Source organism: Cibotium barometz, chromosome 55 (genome assembly GCF_041138505.1).
Source record: "Cibotium barometz isolate CiBa-2024 chromosome 55, ASM4113850v1, whole genome shotgun sequence".
Lineage (NCBI taxonomy): Eukaryota > Viridiplantae > Streptophyta > Polypodiopsida > Cyatheales > Cibotiaceae > Cibotium > Cibotium barometz.
Window position 1 is genome coordinate 19,405,165 of NC_141100.1, and position 16,143 is coordinate 19,421,307.

The 16,143-nt window shown below is 44.6% G+C and overlaps 2 protein-coding genes and 1 pseudogene across 3 annotated transcripts; all 3 read right to left on the reverse strand.

The window, feature by feature from the left end:
- Positions 1–8,262: 8,262 nt before the first annotated feature.
- LOC147607476 (uncharacterized) lies at positions 8,263–10,464 on the reverse strand (annotated as a pseudogene).
- Positions 8,263–13,083, reverse strand: LOC147607475 (uncharacterized). Its single transcript, XM_086790404.1, has one exon. The coding sequence runs from the start codon at positions 13,081–13,083 to the stop codon at positions 11,992–11,994; it is 1,092 nt and encodes a 363-aa protein (XP_086646530.1). The 3' UTR covers positions 8,263–11,991.
- On the reverse strand, positions 8,263–15,256 carry LOC147607477 (uncharacterized). 2 transcript variants are annotated; one of them, XM_086790406.1, is made up of 2 exons: positions 13,192–15,256; positions 8,263–13,061 (listed from the first exon to the last, which is right to left on the reverse strand). In XM_086790406.1, the coding sequence occupies exons 1-2, from the start codon at positions 13,804–13,806 to the stop codon at positions 13,041–13,043; spliced, it is 636 nt and encodes a 211-aa protein (XP_086646532.1). In that variant the 5' UTR covers positions 13,807–15,256; the 3' UTR covers positions 8,263–13,040. The 2 variants fall into 2 exon arrangements, with proteins under 2 accessions (XP_086646532.1, XP_086646531.1); XM_086790405.1 differs by having other exon boundaries at positions 8,263–13,064.
- Between the last annotated feature and the right edge of the window lie 887 nt (positions 15,257–16,143).

Genomic DNA, 16,143 nt, shown 5'->3' on the forward strand with positions numbered 1-16,143 from the left:
GTGCTGCTGCTCATTCCTCTGATAGAACGCAGAAAGAGTAGAAGCGTGTTACGTTTGCCGCTACATCGCTTGACTGCTGCATTCTCCAGCACCAGCAGAGGTATGGCCTCTTCTCCCTCCCTTTTGTTTTCTCCCATCATGCATTGGCGTAGTACCGTATAGAGTTTGAGAGGCAAATAGTCCACCATGCATGCACACGCGCGCACACACACACACAACACTATTACACACACACACACACACACACACACACACACACACCACGCAGACATACACACACATACACTATTACACACACACACATAATATATTACACACACGCACACACACACACACACACACTCACGCACACACTAGTTCCCTGCCCGCATACTAGTTCTCTCTCTCTCTCAGACACACACTCACACATTCTTATTACATAGACAAGAAAATGGGCAGACCTAAGGGATATGTCAACTTTTGTCAAATTTTGGGAGATGATGATCCGCAAGTCCTTTTAGACAAACGCTTCCAACACATGGTGATCAGTGAGAACATGCTGTTTGTGTATGAATCAAGTTGCCTATCAAGATCCAGTTGGCCCCTCGGTGGCAAATCCTACGCACGTTTTTTGGTGTCCAGGTGAGGTCTCTTCCCCCATGCCTAGGGTTTTTTTGGAGCAGTTGGTCTATGTCATGCAAAGCTCTAGACCGGCAGTAGCAGCCACGCCTATAATAGAAGATCTCAAGGCTAAATTTGAGGCTGCTCAATTAGAGGCCGACAAAGCCTTGGAGGAGGCACTGAGAGGAGGAAATTATCAAGAAGGAAGAGGAGGAGAAGGCGACAACAAAAGGAGAAGAAGAAGAAGAAGAAGAAGAAAAGCGAGGAGGAGAAGGCGACAACAGAAGGAGAGGCTAGTAAAGAGGAGGAGGAGGCAAGTAAGAAGCAGAAGGCGGTGGCAAAGCATGAGCAGGATGAGGAGGCAAAAAATGAGCAGGGCGAGGAGGCAAAAAATGAGAAAGAGGAGGTGGCAAAGAATGAGCAGGAGAAAGAGGAGGCGGCAAAGAATGAGCAGGAGAAAGAGGAGGAGGAGATAGTAGTTTTCCATGATGATGTGTCAAAGAATGAGCAGGAGAAAGAGGAGGCGGCAAAGAATGAGCAAGAGAAAGAGGAGGAGGAGATAGTAGTTTTCCATGATGATGTGGCAAAGAATGAGTAGGAGAAAGAGGAGGAGGAGATAGTAGTTATCCATGGTACATCATCAGCCAGTGCAAATGTGCAAAATGCATTACCTCCAGGCTCAGATGTTAGTAGCAAGCTAGACTTTCTACTAACCAAGTTTGAAGAACTTAATACAAACATGGACAACAAGTTTAAAGAGCTTAATGCAAAGATGACCACCGTGGATAGAGAAATCAATGCAAACATGACCAGCATGGATAGAGAAATCAATGCAAACATGGACAACAAGTTTAAAGAACTTAATGCAAAGATGACCACCATAGATAGAGAAATCAATGCAAAGATTGATCAATTGCATCTTGACATTTCTTCCATCTCGGAGAGAGCCTCTCGAACAGCCATGGTGAATTTTATTAATCAAGAATTTCCCAAGAGTGCTACAACCTGTGTTTTCCAAGCACCTCAAGTACAAGTGGCGGCCTAGCTTGGAAGCACTCGCTTTTCGATGCGGCAAGCTCAATGCAACAAAAAACATCAGCAAGTGGCAAATTCCAACAAAAGCAGAGATAGATATATTACTGAAGCTTAGGCAGACTAGCTTCGCTCATACGCCTAGTCATGGATCACCAGGAAAGAAGAAAGATTTTGACATTCTGATTGTCACAGAAGTGTGTAGAGGAACAACCATCTGCTCGCATGCCTCGTCATATAAGCATCCTCCAGCGAATTCCCTCACCATTTCTTATAGCACCAAGCTTTTGTACAAGCTAATCCAACTCGAGAGGGACATTATTGCGGTGGCAGACCACTACAGTCTTCTTGGTCAGGTTCCTGAGATTGGTGGCGGCGCCATTCTCTCTCTAGCCTTCAAAGGGATTGCCGATGGAGCGGGATTAGTGACCACCGTCCTTAATGAATGCAAACATAGCGAGTTGCACCATGTCAGTCAATTGCATATGAAGGGCAGAATATGGCTTTTCGACATTTGACTATAGCTAGCTTTGCCACTTGACTTACCTGTCTAAATACCAACGATTGTACTCTATGGCGGTTTTTGGGTCTTCAACTCCAGAATGCTAGTGTTTTCATCTTTCAGAATTTTGGCCTTGGGTTGACAATCCTCACCCCACAAATGGAATGGGGTGTCTCTATATATAGAGTCTCTTCAACTATTGCCTACCATTAATCTATTGAAGACCTACAAAGCAGCAGGTATGCCTTCTTATTGCGTGTTTTCAAGAATCTGGAAAGAAGGGCCCTTTATTGCAGAATTAAGTGGGGGCCATTTGGTGTTCAGTTGCATATACATAAAGACTGAAGTTAGGAAACTATTGCCTGCCATTAATATATTGAAGACCTACAAAGCAGCAAGTATGCCTTCTTATTGCGTGTTTTCAAGAATCTGGAAAGAAGGGCCCTTTATTGCAGAATTAAGTGGGGGCCATCTGGTGTTCAGTTGCATATACATAAAGACTGAAGTTAGGAAAGTTTGATATGGTGGACTGTGAGGTAAAGCTTGATTTCAATGGAAGATCTTTGTGTTGGTGGTTTTGAGTGATTGGTGATATTATCAACCTTCTCCATAACCTTCTCTGAGGGCAGCCATGCAGAGGAGAGGGAGGTAACCAGTTTTGCAAAGGAACAAGAGGTGGGCAGCCTTTCACAGGATAGAAGTGGGACCGTTGCTTTTCATGCGCCTTGCTTTTTGGTGCTTTTTTTTGGACCTTTGCTTTTCAGGTCCTTTCGCTTCCGGACAGCTCAACTTTTCCAATTTTTCTAGGCGCCTCTGCTTCTGAGTTCCTTTATTCTTTTCGATCTTCGGCTTCAACACATCCAAAAGATTACATTAGCTTTATTTATATTCTCATTCTTTTTATCCGTCCTTGCTTTTTTTTTCTGGGTGCCCCTATTTTGGGATCAATGCTTTTTTTGTGTGAAGCAAGTTTGTAAAAAGGCCTATCAAAAGGTCAGAGCAGTTATTACTTGATCACTTTGGAGCTAAATATAACAAGCCTAAGTTCTGGCCTGCAAGCTTTGTTCTACAAGGTTGCCTGGGAATGCATTTAATACGAGTTCCTTCGAGGGGGGTCGGCCATGGTTATTTTGACCTCGAGTGTTTTGTGTTGTCGTTGTTCTCTATTATCTACTCTCTTTTCTCTTCTCTATTATTTTACTTGATCATGTAAGCATCTCGAGTGTATTGGTATCAAAACTGAGATAGGTTTTTATGGAGAAGCTCAATCAAAAAGACTTCATCATGTCCACAGTTTAAGAAAACAATGCCATGAATTACAGTTGCAAATTTGTCTCAAGAGGATTTCTGTTCTAGGGCTCTGCCCTTGCCATGCCTCGTTGGTTTCTTGCATATTGAACCGAAGTGGGTTGTCAGTTTTGTTATTCAGAAGCTCCAACAAGAGAGCCATCCCGTGATTAGTTCGCTATGTATACACACGTTTTGATAGACTGCCCTCTTTCCATTCTTCCTGGCTTCTGCTACCTTGGCTAGTGCGTTCTTTCTTTCCTTTAATTGTGGGGAGTGAGCTCATCAGCTTCCACAGATTTGTACCCTTGAGTGATTTGGATTGTTTCATCACTTTGACCTTCTCCTCTCTTGTATTGTACCACATCACTCATGTTTACCTTTCACTTCAACTTTAAAGGGTTCACCAATATCCACAAAAGGAAGTTCTTTTGTTACTTTCCTTGCCATAATTTCCGAGTTGAGAGGAAGATGTCTTGTTCTATTCGTGTGACTCTTATCACGTCTTTAGTCTCCCATCCCTCTGGCAATCCTCCTACTCGGATGGATGTTGCCAAGGAGAGAGAGAGAGAGAGAGATTCTGTTAACGTCTATTGAAGGCCAAATTGGCCTATGGGACAACTCAATATATCTGATGTCCATGTCTCTGTGTCATGGATAGAAAAATGAAAATACAAAACTGAAAATCTAGTGTGCGATGTGATCCGTATATCTATACCCCGTGGCCATGTGATCCTATCTCTAGTATGCTATAGGTGTATATGAAAGATATATAAACGTCTTCTGAAGGCCAGAATGGCGCGTGAGACCAGAACGAGTTACAACTGGTGATGATGATGTCTCATAAAAAATGCCATAGATAAAATCCTAAGAGCTAACATTTGAAGAGCTAAATGCTACACCATGAGGCTGTATGTGTAGCTAACATGCTGTAGGTAATATCTCTGCTCAGCTCAATATGTCCATCATATAATGCTCGAGAAAGGAGAGGTCGCTTAGACGCTGTGGTATTCTCCTTCTGTGGTGGCAATGATGGCGCTAATCTGCTGATGGTGAAGAGGTTGTAGGCGTGGTCCTCGTGGTCGCGGACCTTTGCCTTTGCAGATGGCAATGGCTCTATCCAGTGTGACTCCTCTAGAGGGTGGTCTGTTTTGCAGGGCAGGCATGTGGTGGAGGAGGCACAGGCTGGTGGGATGGTAGTGCTAGTAGTTAAAAAATCTGTGAGGGTTCTCTGTGTTCATAGAAAACTGCGGCCCTTTGAGGTCACCCCCAAATAAACATAGGATCTCACATACTCAATTGGCTCTCCTCTAAAGGTAAACTCATGCTCTGATCTAGTCACCCATGCTTGTGTGGTGTTAAACATCATAACCTTGGTTTTACCAAGGTTCACTATGAGATCTCTATCCACACAAAAGACTAGTGTGCATCCAAGTGTTGCTGTAAACCCTTTGGAGAGTCTCCAATAAAGCAAGCGTTGCTTATCCCCGTGTCAAGCGTGCCTGGGCTGCCACTGAGACTAGTGAAGGTAATCCCAAGATAACATACTATGAGACTATCTCCACCTCACTACCTGCATACATAATATGTGTCCGGCGTCTCATCTGGTCAGATGTGTGGAAGATCATTACCTTGGTTTTACCCAAGGTTAACTGTCAGCCCTCTCTCTCAAGAGAACTCTTCCAAGGCTATCATATGCCTCTGAAGCCCCTCCTGTGTATCAGCAATCAAAAGTATATTGTCAGCATAAAGGAGTAAGGACACCAGAATACTAGAAAACGCTCCTCCGCCTCCTCAGTCAATGAAGTCTTCTATCTCATCTATGTACACACCAAACAAAGTGGGGGAAAGCGGACACCCTTGCTTAACCCCCACAGTGCTCGTGATCTCCTCGGACCATCGTCCGCGGGTATCTAACTTCGCCAATGACCTTGCTCGTATAGAGCAATAATCTCCCCAATCATCTTTGATGGAATCCCCAATGTTTGTAGTGTCTGTAGTAATATTTCCCAAGGTACTGTGTCAAATGCTTTGCGGAAATCCACAAAGTAGCAATAGAGCCTCCTCCTCTTTGCCCGTGCTTGCTCCACCAAGGTCCTCAATGTGAAAATGTGGTCGAAGGTAGAGTACCTGTCACAAGAAGCATGCTTGATCTCTCGCTCTCAGGCCTTGTCCCTCTCTCCAAAAGGGTGGCATAGTCCGGAGGTCCCTCCAAGCGGGAGAGGCTAGGTGTACCCCCTCTAGCTGCGTGTGTAGGAAAGGAAGGAGGAGAGTGATGGGAGTCGTAAGTGTGGTGGAAGTGATGGATATCTCCAAGGTGAATAGCCTCTGGTCGATAGAACAATGTAGGTAAGGGAACAGATCCGTAACTTCGAGAAAAGGATTGGCTCTGAGGGTTGGGTCTAGGGGTCTGCGGTTTGACACCGGAGGCTGTCGAGGGTCTGCCCGAGTTGCCCTAGCGGCGAGGGCGGGCCTCCGCGTGCCCACTGGGCGACGACCGTAGAACGTTGCTCCGCATGCCTGTGTCTATAGCGAGGAACAATATGGGTCCTTGACATCGTACAAGTGCCAGATACTACAACTCGGTACAGTATACCATCAACTCATTATCATCATCCTCTTCTCTACTGTCATTTGTTTTCACCATTCCATCAGTACAAAATGGCTGCAAAATTTCAAACGCAAGATCAGAAGAGAAGTATAGTACCACATGGGCCTTACCATAAGGATGTGCAGGATACCCAAACTTATGTAAAGGGGAGAGCTGCATTACACAAGAGGTGGCTGCGAAGGAGAGTAGCTTGTAAACTGAGGATGGTACTAGACTAGAAGTGGATAAGAGTGGACAATTGGAGGAGAGTATCCTAAAGAATGCTTGCGTGCTTGTCAATTCATACTTGCTGTGTGTGTTGTCATGCATGTCCCTTGATTGTGCCGTCATGCATAGCCCTTAAGCCACATGATGTTTGATGCTTCTCATTGACTCCATCCTGGCAACTCATCTTTCTCTCACCACCCCATTTCCGGTAGCATTTGGAAATGCTACTTCAAATAGGGTGGTGAGAGATACACAACACCACCCCACTTCAAGTAGCATTTCCAAATGCTACTTGAAGTGGGGTGGTGCCTTGTCTTCTTCATCACAAATACAACATCCACATGTCTCTCTCTCACCATCCCATTTGTAATAGCGTTTGGAAACGCTTCCTAAAAGCGTGTGGTGAGAGAGCCCCTCCTCTTCAACCTGGCCCTCTCATCTTTCGTTTCAAATGCTAGCCGATATGAAGATAAGGTCCACTCAAAGTCCATGACTTACAACCCAATCTCTCTCTCTCTCTCTCTCTCTCTCTCTCTCTCTCTCACCACCCTATTTGAAGTAGCGTTTGGAAACGCTTCGTAAAGGGGTATGGTGAGAGATCGATCCACCTGCCAACAACTAACGATGAAGCGACCCCTGCATGGCACACACACAACTCAAATTTGGAGTGCAATCCTCGCCGGTGTCAATGCAATACAGACGGTGTATGACCACCATCGTAACATTGATATCAATTCCATCATACAAGAACAGCTTGCCTTGATAGAGCAGCAGCTCGTGCACCTACAAGAATAGCACAGTGCACGCCTAGACGATCCTTCAGCCTAAAAGACAAGAGACATGCCGAAAGTAGCCGCCAAGCCAAGGAACGCCAGTTCGTACGGCATGTGCTGGACCAATTGCAATAAGCCAATATAGCTGCGCAAGACTGCCATAGCTGGAGTGATGTTGTTTAACAAGCTAGAGGAATCGAGCGAGGGAGTAAAAGCAAGCGTGGAAAAACAAGCAGGACATTTGAATCATTAAACAACATTGACTTGGTTTGTGAAACCTTCCAAGTAGATTACATGAATCATCTTGTTTGTATGGTTTAGACGATTATATGACCTTGAGCATTATCTTAAAAGGTAGCTTATTTTTTTAATGAAAGAGTACCTTTCACCATGGCTTTTTGCGATGCGTTTGGAAATGCTAGTCTAAAGGGCTAGGTGAGAAGACAAATGCATTTTGAAAATTGAGTGAGCCATACCTCTCACCATGGTATTTTGAAAAAAGATGGAGAGGGGGAATGGGAAACACACCCAGAACACAACAACAATGCCTCTCTATAGCCCAGGATTCTCACAACACCCCAATCCACTAGCAAGAATACAGAAAACTACACAATCTGCAAAACAATCTTTGTACAGGCAGACACACACACACACACACACACACAGATCTCCTTCCTGTTCTCTCTCTCACACACACTCTTTCTCTCTTTCTCTGCTATCACAACTCGGAGCCACTGCTTCCACGAGCACCATGCACGAAAGAACAAAAATTGACAAGATACCCAAAAAAAGAAGGCTGTTTTTACTATATTTCGCTCAAAGGCAGAGTATAAAGTTGCTGCAAAACCATTCTACAGTCATAATTTGATGAATCTTAAGGCACGGTTGCGTCCGAAACGTGCCAAAACCCCAAAATTGAGTCCTGGGTTGCCCTGTTCTGACTCCGAGAGAGCAAGTTATGGCCAAAACAGTGATTTTTGGCCCCGAAAACCCTGTTGCGACAGCTCCTTCTGCTTCTCCTCTCTCCTCCTCAGCCTAAGAAAGTGGAGAGATCTCTCTCTCATGCATGAATCCTCAGCTTTCTTTAGTTTTAACTCACTTTCCACTTCATAAGTGGCACATGGCCTCAAACTAGCAACCTGCTCCGTATGCTTCAAGAGACTGTTCCTGCAGCTTCAACCTAGCATAAGTTGGAATTAAAAACTCCGTTTGATGAGCCGTAAAACCCAACTTGGAGATCACATTTGGGGCTACAAAAGACATTCTTATACCAGCAATTTAACCACATCCAAGTATCCCGATCATTCGATATCAAATGACCCGTAAAAACCACTTTTGGTATATAGCTCCAGCTAGCGCATGTCCCATCACGTACCCAGCACTTGTACAAACATGGCTCCATCATCTTGCTTGCATGCATACCTGTACTTTGGCCTTTACCTGGTGTTGACACCTTTTGGGTGCACCATCATTGCCCAACCCTCTTGTTGAGCATTTATGTTCAACCATAAGTACATTTATTGGCACTAAAAACTACAAACACTACATATCATAACTGAAGCAAAAAACCTGACTCTAGCATATGTACAATGTCTTATTGCTATATCCTGCATATATCTCCTCAAATGGGTTACCCAATCACTTGCATTAAGTGCAGATGTCCACCTGGATCAAAACAAAACCTTGGCTGCATTGCATTCATCTTGAGCGCTCCAAACGTGGTACCTGCTTGCATATTAGCATGTGCAACACATATATCTGACCCTTCCTCCCAACAAGATATTGGAACAACCTCCATGTAAGAAATCTCCTCAAAAGAACCTTGTGGCTGATATAAATACCCTTCAATGACTGCTTCAGCATACATAACTAACGTATTAAGCAATTCCTTACCCAAAGAAACCTGCATTTGTTGAGAGGCAATGTCTCGCTTAACCTGTATCCTGGCTAAAGCTTTGCTAACAAGCACCTGTGATTCTTCATCCATATCAATCATTGGGTCATCAAACCCCCAATCAACCTCGTCATCAAGGCATACCTGATCAAAAGAACCTGCAGGTAGCATCACATCTCCAAGGACATAGCTAGTGCTGTGGAGAGCCTGCAAAGTAAGCTCGTCGTCCTTAACAATAGCGTTACCTGTTTCCATAGCATCATGAGAACAAACCATGTATGTCTGTGTTTGCTCAGCTGCTAGCACACCATGAGCACAAGAAGGTTGCCCGACTCCTTGAGGAACAGTCTCATCTTCTACTTCCATAGATGTTGAGCTACACTGCTCAGCCATTCTCTCCCACATGTTAGCTCCGTCCACCTGCTCTTCATGCACATGGCCTACCACTAAATCATCAGGCAAATAAGAAAGAAATCCATCACATATTGGTTTGCCACATAGTAAAGAACCATCAACATCCGTTTGCTCTTCTATGGATGTGGATTCATCCGTCCAGCTACCATCACTTCCTAACTCCCAAAAGCTTGAATCTTTGTCCTCCTTTCCATAAGTCAATTCCGTATCTGCAGTTCACCTTCTTGTTGTCCTAGGAAGTTTTGCCCACTTCTCTGATCATGAACATCACCTTCTTCCACTTTATAACAGCTATTTGGCTTCGCATCCGCTTCCTCAACAACCTCTAACAATTGCATGTCCGGCATGGTTTCTTCTTCTACAAGTTGGCCTTCATAATCTGCTAGCACTTGCAAATCTGTCGCATCTTCTACCTTCTTTACACACATATCCTCTTTGACAAGGCCCTCATCTTTGTTGATGAGGTTTGTAGACGCATAACTCATAGGAGAAACCAATGGAATATGATAAGGAACATGGCTTACCCATGTCAACTTTGCAACCTTTGCATGTTGGCAATTTGGAATCATCTCGGGTTGCACCGCCTGCGGCACTGACGTCGAAACAATGGCATAATTTTCAGGCTTGAGCAAGCCCATCTCCAGTTTCTTCTTCATTTTTCGGCTCTTCACTTTGGCAATCTTGACAGCTTCATCGTAACTCTTTGGGTCTTCATCCTCTACCTTCTCTTGGACTCGCGGATGCAGGCAAGCTAGAAACCTCTCCAACTTGAAGAATTCCGCATTGGCAACTTGGGTAACACTAACTAAATCCTTCCAGCATGATTCAAATTTTTGCAAAAAGATGAAAAATTCTTCACTTACATCTTGGTGAGACCTTTAATCTTTGCATCTGCTTCAACAGTCGATACCACCTTTTGAAATCTGTGTAGAAATTGCTCTCGAACTCCAATCCAGTCCTGCTTCTTTGTAGCTTCTAAGCCATCGAACCAGGCTTTTGCTTTACCTCGCAACACCAACGACATCGTTCGCAACTTTGCTTCATCGCTCCACATCCGCAACGATAGCATAAACAATTCAAAATCCGCAATCCACTCGTCTGCATCTTCATCACCGTTGAACAACGGACCAAAATTCTGCATCATCTTTGTTCACGAACTCTTCATCAAGGAGCAATCAGTGTGCTCCTCCGTGGGGGCACCAGAAGATGGAAAGAGGGAATGGGAAACACACCCAGAACACAAATCAACGCCTCTCTATAGCTCAGGATTTTCACAACACCCCGATCCACTAGCAAGAATACAGAAAACTACACAATTGTTTTCACCCAATTATACAATCACACATGCCACCATAGCCCCACTCACTCAATCTCTCTCTTGCTCTCTCCTGCACACATACTCTCACACTCCTTCTCTCTCTCTCTCTCTCTCTCTCTCTCTCTCTCTCTCTCTCTCTCATGCACACAATCTTCTCGGGAGGCTCACACACGCACACAACCGGGCACACTTGTACACAAGAAGAAAAAGACGTAGAGATGGCGAACACAGAGAAGATGAACTTGACTATGTAGCTTGCATACACAAAATTGGGTTGTACAACGACGGTGTTCTCCTCTTGGAGCTACCTCTGCTCTTTTTCTTTCTCCTTCTCTTCTTCCTTCTCTCTTTCTCTCCCTCTGCTTCCTCTGCTTCTTCTCTCTTCTCTGTCTTACAGAGACCAGTTTACGAAAACTTGAATATCTCCTAAACGGTGCAGAATTAGCCTCTGCGCGTGAGAGACAAAAATGTCCGAAACGCAGTTTTCCTTGTTCCTCTAAACCAGATTTTACAAAAACGCACTTTTGTAAAAATTTCCCTAATTGGGACTTTTCGGTGCATGAGATATTCCTGTCCAGAGTCAGTTTCTCCTAACTTAACACTTGGCAACCCTCTACCCACTTTCTTTACATGGTTATGAGGTGGTTCATCCCAAAGGCTTTCTTTCTCCACCTTTTGGCATATTAGCATGTATCCACGTACCCTTGGCTTGTGCCAAAACACTGTATCAACTTCAAAATTGATAGTAGACACATACCTTGGTCAACTCTAAGTGTCGACACCTTTTGGGTGCACCATCATTGCCCATCCCCAAGTTGAGCATTTATGCTCAACCATAGCCAAGCTTATTGAAAAACATAGTGCCAAACCGTATATACAAAGTATTATTCATGACTACCAAAAGATCACAATTAGGTGGGTTGCCCACCCCCCTGCATCACTTGTTGACATCCACCTGGATCAAACACAAACACAATCGCTTGCCATAAGCAGCATCGCCTGCAAACATTCCCTCCTGGATCAAATAGATAGCCTTGACCATAGCCAAACACCTGTAAACTACACATAACATGTGCCTTTAATGCGTTTGCAAACCAGAACATAGAGCCACATGGCATCTCTTCACAACATTCTCCAGCTTCAACCTGTATCCAGCAACAATCTTCATGCATAACATAAGCATGCACATTAGTGTAAGCAGTACCTACACCCCATGCAATCACATGGCCCATCAATTGGAGCAATCTCCCTGCCATAGTGCTCCTCAAGAGAGCTCTGTACCTGCCATAAAACCAACTGGAAAGAAGTCTTCAACAACATACTCATCAACAATCCTCTGCATAGCTGCTTACGCTAGCAATTCAACACCTCTTTCTGCATAATCAAATCCACTTGTTTCCCTTGCAACCCTTTAACCATAGGCTCTTCAGCTGACATAGGCGCCTCACTTGACTCGAACTCTGTAGCATCTTCAATCATCATATCTTCAAGACCTTCTACACAAACTGATCCATATTGCTCAAACATCACTTCTTGCAAGCCAACTTTGTCTACCTGTTCTTCAAGTACATGTCCTACTGCCACATCCTCAGATAAACAAGAGAGAAATTCATTCCATACCACATCATCAAGAAGCATAGTATCAGTAGCATATCCCTCCTCGTAAGAGTATGCAAACTCACTTGGACAGGCTTCATCACTATCCGTCTCCACTGAGCTCAAACCTAGCTCCATTTCCTCGCAGCCATAAGATAGACCTGTAACCATAGCTTCATCTATCTGTTTTTCTTCCATAACAGATGTGGCTTCATCTCTCTTGGAAAAGCCTTGTACCTGCTGCACAAACATAGCCCACTCCACTGCTACTTTCACAAGCATAGCCATCAACATGGTACCGCATACCACCTTTACATGCATGTCCAGGTTTGCACCCTTTGATGCATCCACCTGCTCTTCATGTAGATTGCCTACCATCACATCTTCAGACATACAAGGAGAGGGTTCCAACCTTACCATTATCAAGTTGTCAGAGTCACTCTGCTCACCAAAGGAAGTGAACTTCTCACCCAAGCTATCATCTCTACCTGACTCCCAGAAGTCTGAGCTTGAATCATCCTCATCATCTTCATAAGTTGACTCCGTATCAGCATCTTCATCCTCTTGCTGCTCTAGGAAGGTTTGCTCAACCCCTTGGCTTTGTACATCATCCTCGTCCATCTGTGAGTCTATGACATCCCCAACCTGTGCACAATCTGCTACCTTTACATGTACAAAATCCATAAGAACAGGCTCTTTTACCTCTTCATGTTGGCTTTCCAGCTCCGCATTGGATTCCATGTTAGCCTCTAGCACTTGCATGTCCAACTTGGCCTCTTCTTTTGCAGGTTGGCGTTCACAATCTACTAGCACTTCCTCCACCACTTCTGCTGCATTCTTTACACACATGTCCTCTTAGACACAACCTTCATCTTCGTTGATGAGGATATACGTCTTTGGCATAGATGCATAGGAAACAAGAGGCACCCATGTAGAAGAATAAACAACAGGTTTTACCTCTTTAGGCTCTGCAAATCGGAAATCCGGAGCCGCTTTGGGTCGCATAACACGTTGCACCATTGTCGAAACAGGAACAAAATCTTCAGGCTTTAGCAAGCCCTTCTCCAACTGTCTCTTCATCTTTTCGCTCTTCACTTTTGCCAAAAAAACGGCAGCTTTATAGTTATCCGCACCACCAAATTCCACCTTTTCTTTGATTCTTGGATGTAGGCAATCCAAGAATTTTGACAGCTTGAAGTATTCACTGCCTTGAAATCGAGTTGCAACTTCCAACTGCCTCCAACAATCTTCAAATTGCTCAAGAAAAATTGAAAAATCTTTACTTACATCTTGCTTTAACGCCTTCAGCTTTGCACTCGCTTCCTCAGGAGATATCACCTTTCGAAACTTCCTCAAAAATTGAGTCTGCAATTCCGGCCATGTTCTTCGATCGCCACCCTTCAGACTATCAAGCCAGACCTTTGCTCTATCGCGCATCAGCAGCGGCACTGTCTGCAACTTTGTCTCGTCTGTTGTCATGCGCATCGATAGCATCCATAGCTCAAAATCTGCTACCCAATGCTCAGGATCTTCAACTCCTGTGAAAATCGGACCAACGCTTGGCACCATCATCTTCAACTCTGCACCATATTCTTCAAATCGATTGAAATCGACCACCGAGCAATCAGTAAATGCTCCTCCGTGGGGGCACCAGAAGATGGAGAGGGGGAATGGGAAACACACCCAGAACACAACAACAACGCCTCTCTATAGCCCAGGATTCTCACAACACCCCAATCCACTAGCAAGAATACAGAAAACTACACAATCTGCAAAACAATCTTTGTACAGGCAGACACGCACACACACACACACACACAGATCTCCTTCCTGTTATCTCTCTCACACACACTCTTTGTCTCTTTCTCTGCTATCACAACTCGGAGCCACTGCTTCCACGAGCACCATGCACGAAAGAACAAAAATTGACAAGATACCCAAAAAAAGAAGGCTGTTTTTACTGTATTTCGCTCAAAGGCAAAGTATAAAGTTGCTGCAAAACCATTCTACAGTCATAATTTGATGAATCTAAAGGCACGGTTGCGTCCAAAACGTGCCAAAACCCCAAAATTGAGTCCCGGGTTGCCCTGTTCTGACTTCGAGAGAGCAAGTTATGGCCAAAACAGTGATTTTTGGCCCCGAAAACCCTGTGCGACAGCTCCTCCTGCTTCTCCTCGCTCCTCCTCACCCCCAAAACGTGGAGAGCTCTCTCTCTCATGCATGAATCCTCAGCTTTCTTTAGTTTTAACTCACTTTCCACTTCATAAATGGCCACATGGCCTCAAACTAGCAACCTGCTCCGTATGCTTCAAGAGACTGTTCCCCCAGCTTCAACCTAGCATAAGTTGGAATTAAAAACTCCGTTTGATGAGCCGTAAAACCCAACTTGGAGATCACATTTGGGGCTACAAAAGACATTCTTATACCAGCAATTTAACCACATCCAAGTATCCCGATCATTCGATATCAAATGACCCGTAAAAACCACTTTTGGTATATAGCTCCAGCTAGCGCATGTCCCATCACGTACCCAGCACTTGTACAAACATGGCTCCATCATCTTGCTTGCATGCATACCTGTACTTTGGCCTTTACCTGGTGTTGACACCTTTTGGGTGCACCAGCGTTTCCAAACGCTAGTCTAAAGGATTAGGTGAGAGGACAAGTGGCTACATGTGTCCTTGTTCTTTCTAGTTCTATTAGATGATGAAGTTTTTGGCGACTTGGCACAGAATTATAACTACCTCCTAATTTTCTATAGTGAATCCGAGTTGAAGAGCTCAAAGCCCCCGCACATGTGAATGAAGTACCCTTTTGAACAGCAAATAGCGTGCTAGCAGATGCCTGTAGTTTTCTTGTGCGTTTCATCTTTCAAGAATGTCCGATCCAACTCCTCTACAGTCTCGTCAATATGGCTTAAGGGTTCAAGCCGGCATGCCTTGCTCGTCTCGTGAGTAGACACCCCTGTCTACCAATGTCCTTTTGGGAAGTCAAGCCCAAGCGTATGTAATGACTTCAAATCCCTTCACCATGGTCCAGGGATTTCAAATTAACGTAATCACACAAATTACCATCCATGTGAATATGTCATTGAGAATATGAAATGTTTTGTTAAATTGATGCAATTAAACTTACATAAAAGGTTGGTAGAAATAGATTGTAAAAAATTCAAGTTTCTATGATAATTAATGTTAATTAACACTTTGGGATCACATAAAAATAGAGCGTGATTACGTTAATTTGAAATCCCTGCCATGGTCTTTTGGGAAGCGTTTCCAAACGCTACGATAGAAGGCTTGGAGAGGAGAGAGAATTTTTTCAAGAAAATAGCAGTGGTAGCTGTGAAGCCATGGTGCACGTGGGCAGCGTTAGTGAGCAGGTATTGTTGGTGTCAGAACCTGACGGCCGTGGGAGTGCTAGCACAACCACAGGGTGTCGATGGGGCAGCAAGCATCTGCTCTGTAGGTATCACCAGTGGGGCGGAGGAGGAGGCGGCTACATCGGCTGGTTTTTTGATGGAGTGCGGGCAGTGAAAATTGAGTGGGCAGTCAGGTGGGAACATGGACAGGCTGAATACAGAGGGTGGTTGTAGAGGACTAGTATGCAGACTGCAATGTATTAGCTAGGCGCATGGGCAGCGCAGTGCAGCACTAGTGAACAGTCATCGATATAGCATGGGGTACTATCTCTAGCAGGTTGGGCAGACAGATGGGCAGAGACCCGATGGAAAGGGTGAGCGGGGCGCTGCTCTGTCAATTAAAACTCCTGGTTTGGGGCTAGAGCCCAATGATAGAGCTTTGAACTCCTGGGGGGCGGGGGAGAGAGAGAGAGAGAGAGAGAGAGAGAGATTTCTCCCTCAAGTGTTCAAAATTAGCTATTTCTTTACAATGGACAACATAAAAAGCAAGG